Below are 19,310 nucleotides of genomic sequence, written 5' to 3' on the forward strand. Positions count from 1 at the left end.
AAAAAAAAAAAAAAAAAAAAAAAAAGATAAGACATGCTGGGAAGGATGTATTTGAGCAGAAGAGAACTAGGTCAGTTTTGCTGGACAATGTTGAGTTTGTGGCATATCCAGGGAAAGGTAAAAATATCCAGAGTGCAGCTGGATATATAGTTGTCCCTCAGTATCTATGGGGGTTGACTCCAGGACCCCCCATGGGATACTGAAATCCATAGATGCTTAAGTCCCTTATATAAAATAGTGCAGTATTTATATATAACCTAGGCATATCTGCTTGCTTACTTGTTTAGTTTTAGTTTTTTAGAGACAGGGTCTTGCTCTGTCGTCCAGGCTGGAGTGCAGTAACTAGATCGTAGCTCACTGCAGCCTAGAACTCTTGGGTTCAAGCAATCCTCTCACCTCAGCCTCTTGAGTAGTAGGGACTACAGGTGGGCACCACCATTCCTGGCTAATTTTTTAAAAATATTTTTGAAGAGATGGGGTTTCACTATGTTGCCCAGGGCAACTAACTCCTGGCCTCAAAACAATCCTCCCACTTCAGCCTCCCAAAGTACTGGGATGACAGGCTTGAGCCACTGCATCCAGCCCATCTCATATATTTCATCTCTACATTACTTACAATACCCAATACAATGTAAATGCTACATAAATAGTTGTTATACTGTATTGTTTAGGGAATAATGACAAAAAAGTCTGTACGTGTTCCTTTTTTTCTCCCCAAGTATTTTCAGTTCTTAGTTGATTGATCCGTAGATGAGGAACCCACAGATATGGCAGTCTAACTGTATCCATCAAGATCACAGGGGAGGGATTTTGCCTGGTGATACAGGCTTGAGAGTCACTTGCCTACAGATTATAGCAGGAGCCATCTGATGGGATGAGGTGTTGCAGGAATAATGGGGAAAGCAAGAAGCAACCTTTAAGGATCAGGGAAAGGAATACTCTGAAAGAAAACTGGGAACTAGGGGGAAAATGAAGAGAGAGTTCTATGCTGGAACTTAGGGAAGGTTGTTTTAATAAGGAGGACATGGGCAACAGTGTTAGATGCTACAGAGAGATGCGAACCGGTGGTGAGGAATTTGAGAGTGGAAGTATGCCACACTTTCAAATAGCTAGGCTACAGCAGGCAGAAGCTAGGATACATAAGACAAGAGGAAACATTTTTAAAGTTGGGTGAGACTTTAGAGATGGGCAAGCCAGTAGTGAAAGAGGTTAACAATAAAGATGAGAGACAGATTGGAGATGGAGAAAGATTTTTGAAGTGGTGAGAGGTAATGAGATACAATGCAAGGTACATGCCATTAACCTGCAAAGGAGGATGGATAATCTATTCTGAAATAAGAAGGTAGAAGGGGGCCGGGCGCGGTGGCTCAAGCCTGTAATCCCCAGCACTTTGGGAGGCCGAGACGGACGGATCACGAGGTCAGGAGATCGAGACCATCCTGGCTAACACGGTGAAACCCCGTCTCTACTAAAATACAAAAAACTAGCCGGGTGAGGTGGCGGCGCCTGTAGTCCCAGCTACTCGGGAGGCTGAGGCAGGAGAATGGCGTGAACCCGGGAGGTGGAGCTTGCAGTGAGCTGAGATCTGGCCACTGCACTCCAGCCTGGGTGACAGAGCAAGACTCCGTCTCAACAAAAAAAAAAAAAAGAAGGTAGAAGGGAACAGTGGAATCAGGTGTGGAGGGAAATGCTTAACATGTTTGCATACTGTTCTCATCTTTACATACTTTCTCAACAACCCTGCAAAGTAGGAGGTATGATATATCTTCAGTTCATAAAGTAATCAATAGCACAGTTGGTTAGTAAATGGAAGATTAGGGTTTGAGTCTAAGCCTGTCTGCCTCCAAAGTTAATAATCTTTCTGCTATACAGCTTCAGTATCCCCAGTCTGTGAAATTATGATAATAACAGAACCAGAGGCCAGGCGAGGTGGCTCACATCTATAATCCCAGCATTTTGGGAGATCAGAGTTCAAGGATCACTTGAGCCCAGAAGTTCAAGACCAGCCTGGGCAACACAGACCTCATCTCTAGTAAAAAATTTAAAAATTTGCCAGGTGTGGTAGCACGGACCAGTGGTCCCAGCTACTTGGAAGGCTGAGGCAGGAGGTTCACTTGAGCCCAGGAGGTTGAGGCTGTAATAAACTGTGTTCACACCACTGCACACCAGCCTGGGGAACAGAGTGACACCCTGTCTCAAAAACAAACAAAAAAACAACAAAAAAACAAGCGTTTTAAGGATTTAGGAAGGTAATGCTTCCACCACAGGGCTTGAATGAATGAATGTTAACTTCCTCTTACCTATTCGTTTTTTTTTTTTTTTTTTTTTTTTTGAGCAGAGTCTTACTCTGTTGCCCAGGCTGGAGTGCAGTGGCGCAATCTCAGCTCACTGCAAGCCCCACTTCCCGGGTTCATGCCGTTCTCCTGCCTCAGCCTTCTGAGTAGCTGGGAATACAGGCACCTGCCACCATGCCCGGCTAATTTTTTGTATTTTTAGTAGAGACGGGGTTTCACCGTGTTAGCCAGGATGGTCTCGATCTCCTGACCTCGTGATCTGCCTGCCTCGGCCTCACAAAGTGCTGGGATTACAGGCGTGAGCCACCGCACCCAGCCCTTCTTACCTATTCTTTCGGAGGAGAAAAAATCAAGAAGCCTTCCCAGGTTGTAATTTCCCAAGCGGTTTTGTTTTTTGTTTTTTTTTTTTTGTCCAGCTCCTGCATATCTGACAAAATTTCCCATAGCATCTTTCAATACACTTTTATCTTGCTCATACTTGCCCCATCATCACAATTACATTTATGTTCACAGGGTCTCCGGGGCTTGCTGTCATTCCTTCATCTGGCTGAAAAATGCTTCTTCCTGAAAGTTCCCCATGAAGCATTCTCCTAGTTCTAAGTAGTTCATTAGCTCCCCGGTTTCCCTTTTCTCCTCCTTCAAGTACACACATAACTAATCTAAAACAGGGTCTTCCCAGTCGGAACTGTTGGTATCAAGTACACAGGAGTGCCATAGCCTTGAATCTAATTACCTAGTACTTTGAATAAATCTGGAAAGTCTAATATGCTTACAAGATGATACAAATGTATAAAATAAACATTTAAATTATATAGTTTTTTAATTTTTTAATTTTTTATTTTTTGCTTTGCTTGTCTCTACACAGCCAATAGTTTCTGAAGATCAGACCGCAGCCCTGATGGCCCATCTCTTTGAAATGGGATTCTGTGACAGGCAGCTGAACCTACGGCTGCTGAAGAAACACAGTTACAATATCCTGCAGGTTGTGACAGAACTTCTTCAGATAAACAACAATGACTGGTACAGCGAACGCTATTGAGGAGTGACCTTGTATTAAATAACTGCCTGCTGCTCAGAGATGATCTTTATTCTGTCATTGGGGTATGGGGTAGAAGCCCTTGCTTATTTTTAATCTGATGAATCTGTGTAGAGCCCATCGTTGAGTTACCAAGACAATACTTGTTATAGTATTTTGGGGAGCAAGTTAAAGATCAGAACTTGAATTTTCACTTTAGACATTGGATGAATAGTATGAAGACAGTTTTTCAATTGATTTGGATAAAACTATTTTAGTGCATTGACAACTATAACTTCAACTTCATATAGAACCATTTTTCTTTCTGCTTTTATTGAAGTTGAGTGTTTTTCTTTGATTAATGTGGATTTTTTATGGGGATATCTGTTAATTTTCAGGTTTTGAAAGACATTAACCTCGTAAGTTGTTTTTAAGAATTATTCTCATAATTTCTGTAACCCAGCTCAAGCTTCATAGCTATTTGGCATTAAAATAACACCCAGAGCATGATAGAAATGTTGTTACTCTTCCTCTCTCAAGGAGAAAGTAATTTTCCTGCAAGACTTAATAATTGGCACCGTTGCTTTCTAAAGACTCCATGGTGCATTCAAGAGTACCCAACTTCAAGGGAATCTCTGCATTTCAATGAAAGGAGGAAGAGTGTGCTGATAAACCCACCAGCACCTATTGAGCAATGTCTATTATAGTAATTTTGCATACATTTTTATTTAAGGGAAAAAATTTAGGTAGTGTGAAATATTTTGCTAATCTTGTAGAAAAGGAAAAAATCCTTCTGTTATTTAAAGGGAAAAGTAAATTTAACAGTTATCTTTTTTCCTAATGTCAGGGTAGATCTTATTTTACAGTACAGTGGGGGAAATAGAAACATGTGAAAGGCAAAAGGCAGGCTCCTAAATTAATGTCAGTAAAGTTCAGGGTGGGCAAATGAGTGTGTGTGAGGTATAGGAAATGCTGATGACTTCCTTAATGCTTGAAATCCGTTCAGAGGTATCCAGCCCTAGAAAGCCTAGAACAGGAAGAGGCAGCTGGTATTGTGCAAAGCTTGGATGGGGGCAAAGTTGCTGAAAAAGTTTTGGTTTAACCCCAAGATAAGTGGGAAGGAGCTTGTCCATGGACCCAGGTTCTCACTCTGTTTACAGAAGGGAGTTGAGTACAGTTGGTGAAGGAAGAGGTAACAAAAAATGCTAAATATTTTATCCATGAAAATGACTTGCAGAAAAGGAAGAATATGAACTCCAGACTGAAGGGGGAAAAGATAGTTAAAATAGTATTATCTAACCTGGTTGGTATTTGTAATGAATGGTGATTTTAATTAGTCATTAGCCATAATGATGTTTATTTACAGTATAACTCCTGAATGCTACTTAAATAAACCAGGATTCAAACTGCAAGCCAACCAGACCGTTCATTATTTAAAACATTTTAATCAGGGCTTCCGGGCAGAAGGTGGAGTGGCAGGGTGTGTGTAATTGGATTGATGGGCGGGACCTGTCTTGACCATCGGAGTTTTATAGTCGAGGGCCAGGAGGGCCCGGGTTGTCCTCCGTTGTACTTGTAACCACCTAAAGAATGGTGAAATAAATGTTCTTCGAAATTCCTATCCGGACTGGCCAGTCCTTGCGGAAGCAGCGTCCGGGCCCTCGGGTAATGTTTGAAGAGCTGGGAGCGTCTCTGGCTGCTGCGTGGCGAAGGGGCGGTCCGGGGGACGAGGGGGTGGGCCCTTAGGGGCTGGGGCGGAACTTCCCTGAGCACTGAGTCAAAGCTTGAGGGGAGTGTCCGCTCTCGCACTTTCGATTTTGCTTGCTGCCGTTTCTGTCGCTGCAGTCGTCCGCGGGTAAGACCCTCCCTAGACACTCTACTTACTTTACCTTTCGGAGGTCAAGACACCTGTTGCCGCCGCCTCGCCCAACACACAGGCGCCCCCTGCACGCGTAGTAAGCTTGACTAACGGCCTCTCGGTGTGTGTGGTGGGGCTTCAAATCGTCCCTTAATGAAGTCACACCTTCTCCGTCCGCGCCCACCGGGTCGGCCCCTTGGCAGAGCCCCCCTGTAGCCCAGGAATCGGCTTGGCCCTTCGGGGAGGTCAGCGTCCTCACTATCCCCACTCTCCAGTGCGGCACATTCTTTCCCCTAGGACTCCGGCTGGTTGCCGGCCCCAGGCCGTGTTTCTCCTCCCTACGACCGCCCAGCTCAGCCCAGTCCAGCCCACTCTGCCGTTAGAGGCCCTTCTCCCCAAAGACGCACTTCAGAAGTCTTGCCCTCGTGCAGCTGAGGAGCCTGGGATCCCAGACCTGAACCAGGTGAGCCTCGCAATATTTTAGCCCAGAAAGATCTGTGTGGCTCACTTGCCGGCCTCGTTGTGCCACAGAGAGTCCAGATTTAGCCTTGACTTTTCCTAGTGAAAGACAGACCCTGGTATCACTATGACCTCAGGCTTTCTTACCCCGCCTCAGAAAGCAGTGTCTGCTTTCTCCCAGGGCTTCTTTAGATAGGGGTCTTAACCACACCTGTGACCAGTCTGGCTTCTTCTCTCCTTGTTTCAAAGAATCTCTTTTCTGCCCTATCCAACTTCCTTCCCTTGAACTGAATGACAGCTCAGCAACTTTTCCAGAGAAAAATTAAATGCTCTGACAATCATTTATGGAAGTTCCTTAAAGTGAAATAACTTCTGCTTTTCTTTTGTTTTCCCTTTTGTAGGCAGATTGGTCTCTTTTAAAATAATGAAAGGAGTTGAAATGCGTTGAGACTTCTGAAAGTCCCATGTAACCACCCAGTTTTTCACACCCTATCTTCTTTAGACTTGAGCTTGCTTAAACTGTGGTAGGGCTCCTTGCCAGTCTTGAGAACTTCAAACCAAAATTACATTTGGCGTCAGTGCTAACAAGCTTAGCACTGAACTTTGGTCTTTTCTCATTAGTGAAACCCCTGCCTCCGAAGAATGGGTAAGACGTTTTCACAGTTGGGCTCTTGGCGGGAGGACGAGAACAAGTCAATCCTGCCCTCCAATCCAGCCATTGGCAGCCAGGCTGTCAGCTACTTCAGCACCGGTAGCAGCAAGTCTCTTTGTTCCTGTGTGCCTTGTGAAGGAACTGCTGGTGCCAGCTTTGTGACTTGTCCCACCTGCCAGGGCAGTGGCAGGATTCCCCAAGGTGAGTGGCCCACGGCTCTGGAAATAGCCTGGAGTCCAGGGAAAGTTCTTAGCCTATTGGCCTGGGGCAACCCCTCTGAGTCTCCTTGGATGGGGTTAGATCTGCTCTCAGCTCTTGACCTCCCAGTCTCAGGCTGGCCAGGGAGATACTTAACTATCCTTGGGTTCCCTGCAAAAACCTGCCCTCCTTCCCTGGTTGTATTCCCCAGCCCCTTGTGGGAAAGAGGGGCTCTAGCCACTGTGCTCCTAAGCAACACTGTATGTCTTAGGATTCATTCAGTTCAGGAAGTTAGAAATTACATTTCAGAAGATCCTGGGCATCTCTGATTTGCTGGTGACTTTCAGAGATTCTTCATACCTATTAGTGGAAATCTCACTTCCATTCTAGAGATGACAAAGCTGAGCTGCCAACTTTGGTAGCAGAGTCCAGTGCTTCCGGTTCTGCTCTGGGGCAGAGGCGGCATGCTTCTAACACTGCTCTAGCCGGGCGCAGTGGCTCACGCCTGTAATCCCAGCACTTTGGGAGGCCGAGACGGGTGGATCACGAGATCAGGAGATCGAGACCATCCTGGCTAACATGGTGAAACCCCGTCTCTACTTAAAAATACAAAAAACTGGCCGGGCGCGGTGGCTCAAGCCTGTAATCCCAGCACTTTGGGAGGCCGAGACGGGCGGATCACGAGGTCAGGAGATCGAGACCATCCTGGCTAACACTGTGAAACCCCGTCTCTACTAAAAAATACAAAAAAAACTAGCCGGGCGAGGTGGCGGGCGCCTGTAGTCCCAGCTACTCGGGAGGCTGAGGCAGGAGAATGGTATAAACCCAGGAGGCGGAGCTTGTAGTGAGCTGAAATCTGGCCACTGCACTCCAGCCTGGGTGACAGAGCGAGACTCCGTCTCAAAAAACAAAAAAAAACAAAAAAAAACATTGCTCTATGGTGTGGGTGAAGGCGTGCTTCTGGGAGGCTGGCACAGGAAATATTTGTCACAGTTGCATCTTTGCCCTCCCTCTCACCTTCTCTCTCTCTAGAGCTGGAGAAGCAGTTGGTGGCTCTCATCCCCTATGGGGACCAGAGGCTGAAGCCCAAGCACACGTAAGCCCCTCTTCCTCCCTCAGCTCCACAAGCCATCGCCCATGGGGGCTGCTCCCTTTGTCTCCCCTGTTTTGATCCCCCCTAATTTATTCCTATGAGTTCTTCCATAGAAAGCCTGAGCCTCAGAGGTACCCGCTCCTTACGTCCGAGAATTTTTTCCTGATTTAGAAGCTCCTGGACCGGGTGTGGTGGCTCATACCTGTAATCCCAGCACTTTGGGAGACCAAGGCAGGCAGATCACTTGAGCTCAGGAGTTCAAGACCAGCCTGGGCAACATGGTGAAACCCCATCTCTACAAAAAAAAAAAAAGAAAAAAGCAGCAGCAGTAGATGTCACCTGAGGACACCAGGTGGCCTTCCTTAAGCATCACTGCTTCCAGGAAGCATGGCACCCTCTCCAAGACAGGAAGGATCTGGTAGCTCTGCAAGTCCTCCCAGGAAGGAGGGAACAAGCGTGTGGCCCTGGCTGCAATTGATTTGAAAACATTATTTTTCTTAAGCACCTCCCTTGCTGAGGCAGTTCAGACTTGCTTGTTTTTCTCCCAATAGAGGTGAAAAACCTATTGTCCGCTGTTCTGGGATACTTCAGAACCTCAGGCAGCCCTGGGGCCTACCGTGTTTGTGATCTGAGTCCATCTGACATGGAACTCCCTCAACCTCCTCCCAAGGTCCTGGTGTCAACCTGGGAGTCACCACCAAGCCGAACCCTCTCCGCCACCCCACTATACCAGAATTGGAAATCAGGCTGGGCATGGCCGGGCACGGTGGCTCATGCCTGTAATTCCAGCACTTTGGCAGGCTGAGGTGGGCGGATCACGAGGTCAGGAGATCGAGACCATCCTGGCCAACATGGGGAAACCCCGTCTCCACTAAAAATACAAAAAATTAACTGGGTGTGGTGGCAGACGCCTGTAGTCCCAGCTACTCGGGAGGCTGAGGCAGGAGAATGGTGTGAATCTGGGAGGCGGAGCTTGCAGTGAGCTGAGATCGCGCCACTGCACTCTAGCCTGGGTGACAGAACAAGACTCCATCTCAAAAAAAAAAAGAAATCAGGCTGGGTGTGGTGGTTCATGCCTATAATTCCAGCAGTTTGGGGAGGCCAAGACAGGCGGATCACCTGAGGTTAGGAGTTCGAGACCAGCCTGACCAACATGGCAAAACCCCATCTCTACTAAAAAATAAAAAAATTAGCTGAGCACAGTGGCAGGTGCCTGTAATCCCAGCTACTTGGGAGGCTGAGGCAGGAGAATCTCTTCAACCCGGGAGGTTGATCGCGCCACTGCACTCTAGCCTGGGTGACGGAGCAAGACTCCATCTCAAAAAAAAAAAAAAAAAATTAGCAGTGCCCATCATAAGATACTAACAAAGTACTTATCTCTTGAATGCGTATCTGAATTTTGAATTGGATGGATAGTGTCCTGTTCTGAATGTTAAAATTCAGAACTTCCAAATATGGACTTATTTTTTCTAGTGATAATAACTAGCATTCATCATGCTTTTGCCATGTGCAGGGACCTGTGATTAGTATTTTTTCATATATTAGCCGATAACAAATTCTATGAGGTCAGTACAATTATCTGCCTTTTACCAACAAGGAAACTGAGACTTAAGGAAATTAAGTGGGCTGCTCCATGTTATTGGGTCAATGGGAACAGATAGCTGGGAGTGGAAACCAGGCTGCCTGCCTGCCTGCCAATCCTGTGCTCCTACTCATTCCGGGCCACATCTGGGGAGCTAAATGTTGTTGGGGTAGTGTGCAGGGGAAAGCCTGGTATATGGAGAGGAGTGTCTGAACCTCCTCCCCGAGTTTCCTTGGTGTTCAGACTTTTCCATTCCTCCATCCTGGGTCCTGCTTTCACATAGGAAGCTCTTTGTGTTCCTGGCCGTGCTCATCTGCCTGGTGACCTCCTCCTTCATCATCTTTTTCCTGTTTCCCCGGTCCGTCGTTGTGCAGCCTGCAGGCCTCAACTCCTCCACGGTGGCCTTTGATGAGACTGATATCTACCTCAACGTAACGGTGGGTGGGTGCCCTTGGGCTCCAACCCTCCCTTCTCAGCAATACTTCACTGTAACCTTTGTCCAGCGTTGTGACCCTGGGCATGGGAAGCCAGGGATCTTATGGCACCCAAAGGGTGTTGGGAGCCTGAAGAGAAGTAGGAGCAACCATGAGCTCCATGACAGATGGTAAAGGTTGGGACTCTACACAGTAAGGGGTCAGAATCTGGACCAGATAGATAAATCATAGGGGTGGAGTGGGGTGACAGTGCCTGAGACTCTCTGGATGGACAGGACTGAATGGTAAGAAGTCATACAGGGTGGGCCTGGATCCTGAGCCAGCTTAACTTCGTAAAGATCCCTCACCATTCAATGCCCCTCCAAGGGGCTCCTGGTTTTGGTCCTCTGCACCTGAAGCTTGTCATGGTAGATGAGGCTTAGGCCAGACAGGCAGGCTTTTGCAACTGTTTGGCTTTTCTTCAGGATGGGCCATCTTCACTCCTCCCTTCCCTTGTCTTCATCCCCAGAATGTCTTAAACATCTCCAATGGCAACTACTACCCCATTACGGTGACACAGCTGACCCTCGAAGTTCTGCACCTATCCCTTGTGGTGGGGCAGGTTTCCAACAACCTTCTCCTACACATTGGCCCTTTGACCAGTGAACAGGTGACTCCCCTCTCCCTGGCCAGCCCTGCCCACCAGCATGTGGATGTGTGGTGGTGGGAAAGGGGCAACTGGAGTCGGGGCTAACCTTGTGCCCATTTGGTTGACAGATGTTTTACGCAGTAGCCACCAAGATACCGGATGAAAACATGTAGTGAGTACCCCTTGATCTCTTCTTCCCTAGCCGCTTGCCTGGCTTAGGAACCCACTTAATACCCACCAGCTTTCCTGATTGCTTAGCAGATTCTTCAGCCAGCATCTGGACTGCCCTCCCATGGCCAAGAATGTAATAAGCAAAGGTTCAGGGTCCCCAGCCTCTGCTTGTTTGGACCTTGATTAGAATGAAAAACAGGCTGGAATTTGGTTAATCTTTACAATATGTGACCTTGGGCTCTTCAGCCTGCATTGCTGAGGAAGATGGATGTTTTGTTTTTCTCCTGAGGAGGGGTCCAGCATATGCCTGGGCCAAGTGAGTGGAGGTCAGAGTGATAGTGCAGCCACGCTGCCACACTGACCTGAAGGGTGGGAAAGGGTGGAAGTGGCATATTGGGGGCACCTGATGGAAGGAAGGGGTTGTGTGGGGTAAGGAAACTGGGACCTGCAGGCATCTTCTGATCTGACAGGCTGCTCCATGTGACACGTGGTCCCACGTTGTCTTTTCTTCTCTCTCAGCAAAATCTGTACCTGGCTGAAAATCAAAGTCCACCATGTGCTTTTGCACATCCAGTAAGTAGAGCTTGGAGCTCTGGTGTCCCTGCTCTCACTTCTGACTTCAGTCTCACTCAGCTCCACCTCCTGGGCAGAGTCATGCAAGCTGACCCCATAAATCTTTGTTGGCTCTTGGGAATAGCAAGTCTAGCCCCTTTTCTAAGTCTCACCTTGCCTATAAACTATTAGGGGCAAGAGGCATAGGGCTGTCTGGAAGCTGCTGGAAAACAGGTGGGGCAGCTGTCCCAGGTACCTTGGCAGAGTGGGGAGCCAGAGGGAAGGGAAAATGAGGGAGCCCCCAACTCGCCATCCCCAGACAGTATAATGGGGCCAGAGCTTTCACTTTCCTTCCAGCCATGGCAACAAGGCCTGCTTCCTCTCCAGGGGCACCCTGACCTGTTCATACCTGAGCCATTCAGAGCAGCTGGTCTTCCAGAGCTATGAGTATGTGGACTGCCGAGGAAACGCATCGGTGCCCCACCAGCTGACCCCTCACCCACCATGACCTGTCTGCTATCCCTGTACTCCAGGCACCTGCAACCCTGGTCTATATCTCCCACAACTGCCTGGTGACTAAGGAAGGACTACAGAGGCTTTGCCAAAGGAGAAGCCCTGCTTCATCACACCCTTACCTCCCACCCGCTCAGCACAGGAAGCTTGCTTTGAAGTTAACTTCATACACACACACTCATATCCTCCAATTTCCTCCAGATTCTTTCAGGGGCTGCTATCAGATTCTGCCCTTGGTTAGTCTTTTTTTTTTTTTTTTTTTTTTGGTAGAGACAGAGTCTTACTGTTGGCCCAGGTTGGTCTTGAACTCCTGGGCTCAAGTGATCCTCCCTTCTTGGCCTCCCAAAGCACTTGGATTACAGATGTGAGCCACTGTGCCTGACTGGTCTTTCTTCAGGAAAATCTGACCTGGCATCTTCTTGAGGCACCTTAGATTCCCTGGAGTGGCACCTGGCCTTTCTGTACTGAGCACCTGGTGAGTCTGAAGGGGCCATTTCACCCCAGCTCCATCAGGGCTGGCCGTCCTGTCTGAATGGGGTGAGAGCTGTAGTTTTATCTGGCTTTTAAAACATAGACCTGCCGGCTGGGCGCAGTGGCTTATGCCTATAATCCCAGCACTTTGGGAGGCCGAAGCGGGTGGATCACTTGAGGTCAGGAGTTCGTGACCAGCCTGGCCAACGTGGTGAAACCTTGTCTCTACTGAAAATGCAAAAATTAGCTGGGTGTGGTGGCACGTGCCTGTAATCTCAGGTACTCGGGAGGCTGAGGCAGGAGAATCACTTGAAACCGGAAGGCAGAAGTTGCAGTGAGCCAAGATCAGGCCACTGCACTCCAGCCTGGGCAAAAGAGCAAAACTCTGTCTCAAAAAAAAAAAAAAAAAAGAGACCCTTTTCAAGTTTTCTACTCTCTGATAAGAAAATTTGGGGACATCCAGTGCCATCTCCAAGGACTTTCTGGGGATCATAGATGCTCTCCTGTGCCTGTCTGCTTTGACCATGTGAAAAAGTGATAGTCTGCTTCTCTCTGGTAACTTGTCTACCACCCATCTGAGAGATTAGCCAAGGCCCTTTAGCCCTCTGTCCTTTCTGGTTATTGACTGTCCCTGGTTCCTAGGAAGACAGAACTGTTCTCCAGCTAAAGCTTCTCCTCTCTATAAAGCCGTTTCACTATTCTCTTCATAGCGGGAGCCAAAATAGTAGAGGAGGGGAGGGAGGCACCTGGCACTCTGTGGGTCTGCACAGGAAAAACAGAGCCAAAGGCAGAATCATTGTATAAGATATTTATTGAAGGAGAGCCTCTAAGTCCACATCCTGAGCCCATGTGAGTAGACACAGGCAGGTCAAACGGTGGGCCCAGCTGTTCTCATCTGAAAGCCTGCAGGAGATGAAGCTATCAGTATCCAGCTGAGGCTGCTGGGTTCTGTTCCACCACCACCTTAGCACCAGGGCCCACTCTGGTCCCAGAGGCCTCGTCTCTCCTTGGGCTTTGACAATGTGGAGCAGCACATCGGCAGGGACTGGTCTAGACCTTCCCTTTCCTGTCACTCAGCTAGGACTAAGCCCCAGATAACCCCTGGTTTCCCACTGGCTCCTGGTAGAAAGGTTTCTGTACTTTAGCAGAATAGGAAGGATATTTGCTCATTAAAGGTGGCTTGGTCTTACAGCTGGGTGCAGTGGTATACACCTGTAGTCCCAGCTACTCAGGAAGCTGAGGTGGGAGGATCTCTGGAGCCCAGGAGTTCAGGTCTAACAAGAGCAGCAACATTAGCAAGACCCTGTTTAAAAAAAAAAAAAAAGCCGGGCATAGTGGCACACACCTGTAATCCTGGCTACTCAGGAGGCTGAGGCAGGAGAATCACTTGAACCCGGGAGGCGGAGGTTGCAGTGAGCCAAGATCATACCACTGCACTCTAGTCTGGGCAACAAGAGAGAGACTCTTGTCTCAAAAAAAAAAAAAAGAAAAGAAAAAGATGAGCAGGGAAAGCTAAATTTGAAGTAGGATGCATGGAGAGAGGGAGAAGTGGTGACAGAACTTGGTAACTAGCTGGCTAGGGGAACAAGGGGAAGGAAGGAGACTGTGCTGTCTCCAAGCTGAGGTCAAGGTGGTGCTGGCAAGAGCCAGGGAAGCCAGGCTGGAGCTGCTGTGTATAGACTGCCAAATGTGAAGTATTTATATTGTATTCAATAAACTATACTTAAGAATATTCAAAAAAGTCTCCTGGGAGTGGGAAGGGCGCTAGTGAATACTCCCTAGGATACTCCTTATTTCACAAACTTTTCTTTTTTTTTTTTTTTGAGACAGTTTCACTCTGTTACCCAGGCTGGAGTGCCGTGGCGTGATCTTGGCTCAGTGCAACCTCTGCCTCTTGTGTTCAAGCAATTCTCGTGCCTCGACTCCCTGAGTAGTTTTGGTTACAGACGTGCACCACCACACCCAGCTAATTTTTGTATTTTTAGTAGAGACAGGGTTTCATCATGTTGGCCAAACTGGTCTGAAACTCCTGGCCTCAAGTGATCCACCCGCCTCGGCCTCCCAGAGTACTGGGATTACAGGCATGAGCCACCGCACCTGGCCGAAACTGTTTTCTTAATGTTCCAACGGACAGCAAGGTCTCTTCCCCGGGCCTCTGGGCTGCTGATGATATGTCCTGCCCTTCTGTTTTCCATGAGATTGCTCACAGGATCTCACTCTCTCCCTCTTGCTCCCATTGTGTATCTCTAAAGTCTCTTCCAATTTTACTATTCCTGTTCTGTGCTGTTATCTTCCCCACCATCCCGTTATCTTCCCCAGCTGCTGTCATCAGGAAATTTCGTGGGTTGCACTGAAATGGCCCCTTCAGACCAAAGGCAATGCTATGTAGGCTACAATGAAATACCCAGCTAATCCCTTGGATGGGGCTTGTGATTGAGGTGACTGAGGCAGCCGTTCTCAGCATGGAGGAAGAAAGGCCTTCCCAGGGCTTGCACCTTCCTGAAGTCTAACACCCAGGGTCTCCCAGCCCTGCCCACTCCTTCACCTTGGGCTGGTGAATCTCTTGGTTGTCGCTAGATGGAGAGGCTGAGAGCCAGGAAGGAAGAGGGCTGTGGGTTTTAGAAGGCAAACCTCCCTCCCCTTCCTAGGGTCAAGTGTCATGTTCCTGAGGCTATAGCCCCCGCTTTCCTCCAACCTCTTTCTCTCCATCCCTGCCCCCATCGTCCATTTGACAGCTGAGTACCCACTGTAGGCCAGACATTGCACTGGGCTTGGAGGTGGGGAGCATCACTGCCTGCAACCACTTTCTGCTGCTGCAGGCCTGCTCTGATGTGATGCGACCCCTCCTTCCCCAGGCTATATCTCAGTAAGCATGTGCTTGGGGGAATGAGTGATGGCTCCAGTGACAGTCATAAACTGAAACCCCTGACAGACTTATCACTGCTGAATGAGGGCAGGTAGTGATAGTAGTAGGAGTTGCATACTTGCAGGGGACCCAAGACCCAGTTCTCCCATTGGCTTTGCCTAGAGAAACATAAACTTGCCTTCCACTCTGTTTCCACCCTCTCCAACCCCTTTGTGAGTCCTCCTGCCTGCTTCCTCTCATCTCTGTCTCATAAAGCTGACCAATGCTGTGATTCCTCCCAGGAAAAAAATTACGTTTTATTCCTGGAAGCCTCCTCTTCTAGAGTGGGTGGCTTTTGAACTGGAGATGTTGCTGGATGCTGAGAAGATGTGGCTGCTCATCTGCATTTTGGGGATGGCCACTGGGGTCTTGGGTTCAATCTCTGGGTCACCACTGCTGTATGTAGTTGGTAGACTGAGAAGAGGAAAAGATGGGAAACAAAACAAATTAGCAGCTTCTGGTTTCAGAACACTGTGTGAAATCCTGTGAGGCCAGAGGAATCAAAGTGAAATGTAGCAGCCCAGTCTTCATCCTAGAAGTGCTAGCATCAGGTTTTCTCATCTGTTGCACCTCTGTCAGAGACACCTTTCTAATGCCTTGCACAATTATATATTCTTGTTAAGAGTTGCCATCCAGGCCAGGCACGGTGGCTCACACCTGTAATCCCAGCACTTTGGCAGGCCGAGACGGGTAGATCACTTGAGACCAGCCTGGCCAACATAGCGAAACCCCATCTCTACTAAAAATACAAAAACTAGCCAGGCGTGGTGGTATATGCCTGTAATCCTAGCTACTCGGGAGGCTGAGGCAGGAGTATCATTTGAACCCGGGAGGTGGAGGTTGCAGGTGGAGTGCAGCTGAGATCCAGCCTGGGTAACAGAGTGAGACTCTGTCTCAGAAAAAAAAAAAAAAAGGTTATCATCCTGAGTTTGATGGCCTACAGTGAGCTGGATTCCAAGCTAAGTGCTTTTAGTGCTCTTTCCTTTATCAATCTATTTATTTATTTATTTATTTATTTATTTATTTATTTTTATCGCTCTTTTACCCAGGCTGGAGTGCAGTGGTGTGATCCTGGCTCACTGCAACCTCCACTTCCAGGGGTCAAGTGATTTTTCTGCCTCAGTCTCCTGAATAGCTGGGACTACAGATGCGCCCTACCGCAGCCAGCTAATTTTTTTGTATTTTTAGCAGAGATGGCATTTCAGCATATTGCCCAGGCTGGTCTCAAATTCCTGAGCTCATGCAATCTGCTCACCTTGGCCTCCCAAAGTGCTGAGATTTCAGGCATGAGCCCCTGCGCCTGGCCCCTTTCCTTTATTAATAATTGCCATATTCAGTCCTCATGCCCCCTCTGTTGAGGAAGTTGTATCATCTATTATTCTCATTTTATCGATAGCGCTGAGCAATAGGCCATCCATACCCAGGCATTTTTTCCTCTTTTTTTTTTTCAGGGAGGGTCTCTGTTGCACAGGCTGGAGTGCAGTGGTGTGATCACCACTCGGCAGCCTCAACCTCTGGGGCTCAAGCAATCTTCGCCTTAGCCTCCCAGGTAGCTTGGGCTCCAGGTGTGTGCCACCATGCCCAGCTATTTTTTTTTTTTTTTTTAAACGAAGTCTCACTCTGTCACCAGGTTGGAGTGCAGTGACACGATCTCGGCTCACTGCAACCTCCTCTTCCTGGGTTCAAGCAATTCTCCAGCCTCAGCCTCCTGAGTATCTGGGACTACAGGCACATGCCGCCACACCCAGCTAATTTTTGTATTTTTAGTAGAGATGGGGTTTCACCATGTTGGCCAGGATGGTCTTGATCTCTTGACCTCATGATCCGCCTGCCTCGAAGTGCTGGGATTACAGGCGTGAGCCACCGTGCCCGGCTGGCCAGCTAGTTTTTAAAAATGTTTGTTGTTATTGAGACCGAGTCTCACTCTGTTGCCCAGGCTGGACTCAAACTCCTGGGCTCAAGCGATCCTCTCACCTTGATCTCCCAAAGTGCTGGGATTATAGGCATGAGCCACCACACACTTGGCTTTCTTTCATTTTTTTTTCTTTTTTTTTTTTTTGAGATGGGATCTCACTATGTTGCCCAGTCGGAACCTGAACTCCTGGGCTTAAGCAGTACTACTGTCTCAGCTTCCCAAGTAGCCAGGACTGCAGCACCCAGCTTCCTACCAAAACATTTTTAATGGGGGCAAAGAATAGAGGAATAGACCGTCCAGAAGTAATGTGAAATAATTCTAATCTCCTCCCCTTACTCCTGCTAAGGAGGTTTCTCTGGACTACACACACACACACACACACACACACACACACACACACACACACACACACTCAGTCACCCAGAGTCTGTCTTTCAGGGTCTGTGTCTGTGTCTTACCTTGAGTTGTGAATACCCAGTGTTTTTGATGGGGCTAGATTGGCATGGGTTCATGAGACCTGATGATGAAACAAAGTACAGGTTACTCATCCAGCAGTTTTCCAAGGATGGAACACTACAAGCCTGGACTGCTTGTGTCTGGTGACCCAGGGGGTGATGGGGGTGCGTGAGGACAGGCTCCTACCTGGGACAGGGCACAGACTGAGCCCTTCCTGAAGATTCTCAACTAGGAAGCTGTGCTGTGGTTCCCTGTTCCAGACCTCACAGGGGTCAATATATCTGTTAATAAGCCTACAACTCCTGTCCCACCCTCTGATCACCCCTACCTCCTCTGTCACACTCACTCTGGAAGAAGGGCCACCAACTTTCTCAGCCACTCTCTGCAGAAGTTGGAAGGCTCTTTTGCAGCCGTAGGTTGGCATAAACCCACCCAGAGGGAGTTGATTAGCAAGGCATTAAAGGCCGACGGTACTTGGGAGAGTCAGAGAGGGTAGGGTAGTGGATACGGATTCTGCACTACAGGGCTGGGATGGAAGCAAAGGGCTCCTCTCCTCACCACCTCCCACTCCCAGGCTCCAGTCCAGAGTCTGTAAGGATTTTCTGCCCACCCTGGAATCTGTTGTTCATACAGAGATTGCCCTCCAGCTTAATAGATTCCCACTGAAGTAGGCTGCTGACCTGGCCTTTGGGAATCTTGGAGATTGCATTTGGAGGTGTGCTGAGTACAACGGGCTTGAGCACTTGGTTGTGTTGGCTGAGGTGGTGGCTGTGGCCCTGGCCGCGCCTGTGCCTGTGGCAGTGGTGATGGCTGTGGCGGTGGCTGCGATGTTGGCTGCACCGATGGCTGCTGCTGTGATGGCTGTTGTTGCTCCCGTGATGTCCACAATTTCGCCACTGGTGGTTGCGGCACATTTGACTTCTTAGGTGGCTGGAGTTTTTTCTCCAGTTGTTGTTCTTCCTCCTGGTGTTTCTTCAGTTCCTGGCAAGAAGCCCCCGGGCAAGTGGCATCCTCCTCTCCCCACCCAATCACCCATCTGCCAGAGAAACTTCAGGGAACAAGGCAAGTGAGTAGAGAAGTATAGGTGGCAGTGGTCTCTGTTTCCTAGAGCTGCAGGCTGAAATTGGGCCTACGCTGTCTCCCTCACCCACTGTAACACCCAACAATGACTTCTGGGTGACAGCACCCGTAGCACAGCCCCAGCCCAGGAAATAGCACTGTCTTCGAGCACCTGCTTCCTCACTTGAGAGCTCAGCACAGAAAGCAGTTTTTAGTGCTGGAGGATAAAGAATAATTCCCTGCAAATGTCCTGTGTTTTGTTTTGTTTTTTAGAGACAGGTTCCCACTCTGTCACCCAGGCTGGAGTGCAGTGGCATGATTATGACTCACTGTAATCTGGAACTACTGGGCTCAAGTGATTCTCCTGCCTCAGCTTCACAAGTAGCTAGGACTACAGGTGCACACCACCATGCCCAGTTAATTTTTTTTTTTTTAAATAGAGTCAGGGTCTCATTATGTTGCCCAGGCTGGAGTGCAGTAAGTGGTGCAATCTTGGCTCACTGCTGCCTCAACCTCCCAGGCTCAAGCAATCCTTCCACCTCAGCCTCCTGAATAGCTTGGACCAAATGCATGCACCACTATGCCTTGCTAATTTTTAAATTTTCTGTAGAGACAGGGTCCCCCTATGTTGCCTAGGTTGGTTTGGAACTCCTAGCCTCAAGCGATCCTCCCACCTCAGCCTCCCAGAGTAATTTTTCTAATAGCCCAAGGGTGCTTTTAAACCTTACAAGTGCTTTGAAATAGCAGTGCCAAATAAAAATATAATGCATGCCGGGCTGGGCACCGTGGCTCACGCCTGTCTTCCCAGCACTTTGGGAGGCCGAGGCAGGCGGATCACAAGGTCAGGAGTTCAAGACCAGCCTGACCAACATGATGAAACCCTGTCTCTACTAAAAATACAAAAATTAGCTGGGCGTGGTGGCAGGTGCCAGTAATCCTAGCTACTCAGGAGGCTGAGGCAGGAGAACTGCTTGAACCCGGGAGGCGGAGGTGGCAATGAGCTGGGATCATGCCACTGCACTCTAGCCTCGGTGATAGAGCAAGACTCTGTCTCA

The 19,310-nt window shown here is 48.5% G+C and overlaps 3 protein-coding genes across 9 annotated transcripts in view; 2 read left to right on the forward strand and 1 right to left on the reverse strand.

Moving 5' to 3' along the window:
• The window catches only part of NBR1 (NBR1 autophagy cargo receptor), a 41,645-nt gene extending 36,715 nt beyond the window's left edge, over positions 1-4,930 (forward strand). Inside the window, exon 20 of the mRNA XM_017867637.1 lies at positions 3,160-4,930. Within this exon, the coding sequence (XP_017723126.1) occupies positions 3,160-3,333 (174 nt within the window). The 3' untranslated portion in view covers positions 3,334-4,930. The remainder of the gene's footprint in view (positions 1-3,159) is intronic.
• A 63-nt stretch (positions 4,931-4,993) lies between these two features.
• Positions 4,994-13,661, forward strand: TMEM106A (transmembrane protein 106A). 5 transcript variants are annotated; one of them, XM_017867677.1, is made up of 9 exons: positions 4,994-5,264; positions 5,465-5,630; positions 6,248-6,479; positions 7,509-7,572; positions 9,435-9,588; positions 10,094-10,234; positions 10,342-10,385; positions 10,904-10,957; positions 11,294-13,661. In XM_017867677.1, exons 3-9 carry the CDS (start codon positions 6,269-6,271, stop codon positions 11,442-11,444), a joined length of 819 nt encoding a protein of 272 aa, XP_017723166.1. In that variant the 5' UTR covers positions 4,994-5,264; positions 5,465-5,630; positions 6,248-6,268; the 3' UTR covers positions 11,445-13,661. The 5 variants fall into 5 exon arrangements, with proteins under 5 accessions (XP_017723166.1, XP_017723164.1, XP_017723165.1 ...); XM_017867675.1 differs by having other exon boundaries at positions 4,994-5,164; XM_017867678.1 differs by having other exon boundaries at positions 4,996-5,164; positions 11,324-13,661.
• The window catches only part of CCDC200 (coiled-coil domain containing 200), a 10,175-nt gene continuing 3,602 nt past the window's right edge, over positions 12,738-19,310 (reverse strand). Inside the window, exons 2-5 of one of the 3 annotated variants that reach the window (XR_001884603.1) lie at positions 17,877-18,244; positions 17,199-17,257; positions 15,080-15,239; positions 12,738-12,823 (exon numbers count right to left, since the gene is read on the reverse strand). Coding sequence is in view for 1 of the 3 variants with exons in the window: in XM_017867680.1 (XP_017723169.1) it covers positions 15,213-15,239; positions 17,199-17,257; positions 17,877-18,177 (387 nt within the window). In the remaining 2 variants the exon portion in view is untranslated. Of the gene's footprint in view, positions 12,824-15,061; positions 15,240-17,198; positions 17,258-17,876; positions 18,245-19,310 lie in introns of those variants that run through there. The other 2 variants (XR_001884602.1, XM_017867680.1) reach the window with 2 other exon arrangements.

The sequence above is a fragment of the Rhinopithecus bieti genome, unplaced genomic scaffold (genome assembly GCF_001698545.2).
Source record: "Rhinopithecus bieti isolate Rb0 unplaced genomic scaffold, ASM169854v2 scaffold_4544, whole genome shotgun sequence".
Taxonomy (NCBI): Eukaryota; Metazoa; Chordata; class Mammalia; order Primates; family Cercopithecidae; genus Rhinopithecus; species Rhinopithecus bieti.

Bases quoted from the DNA above. Each gene is read 5' to 3' on its own strand.
- TMEM106A (XM_017867676.1), top strand. From the start codon at position 6,269: ATGGGTAAGACGTTTTCACAGTTGGGCTCTTGGCGGGAGGACGAGAAC. The intron at 10,235-10,341 runs GTGACTCCCCTC...TTTGGTTGACAG, and splicing joins GCCCTTTGACCAGTGAACAG to ATGTTTTACGCAGTAGCCAC. The intron at 10,386-10,903 runs GTGAGTACCCCT...CTTCTCTCTCAG, and splicing joins ATACCGGATGAAAACATGTA to CAAAATCTGTACCTGGCTGA.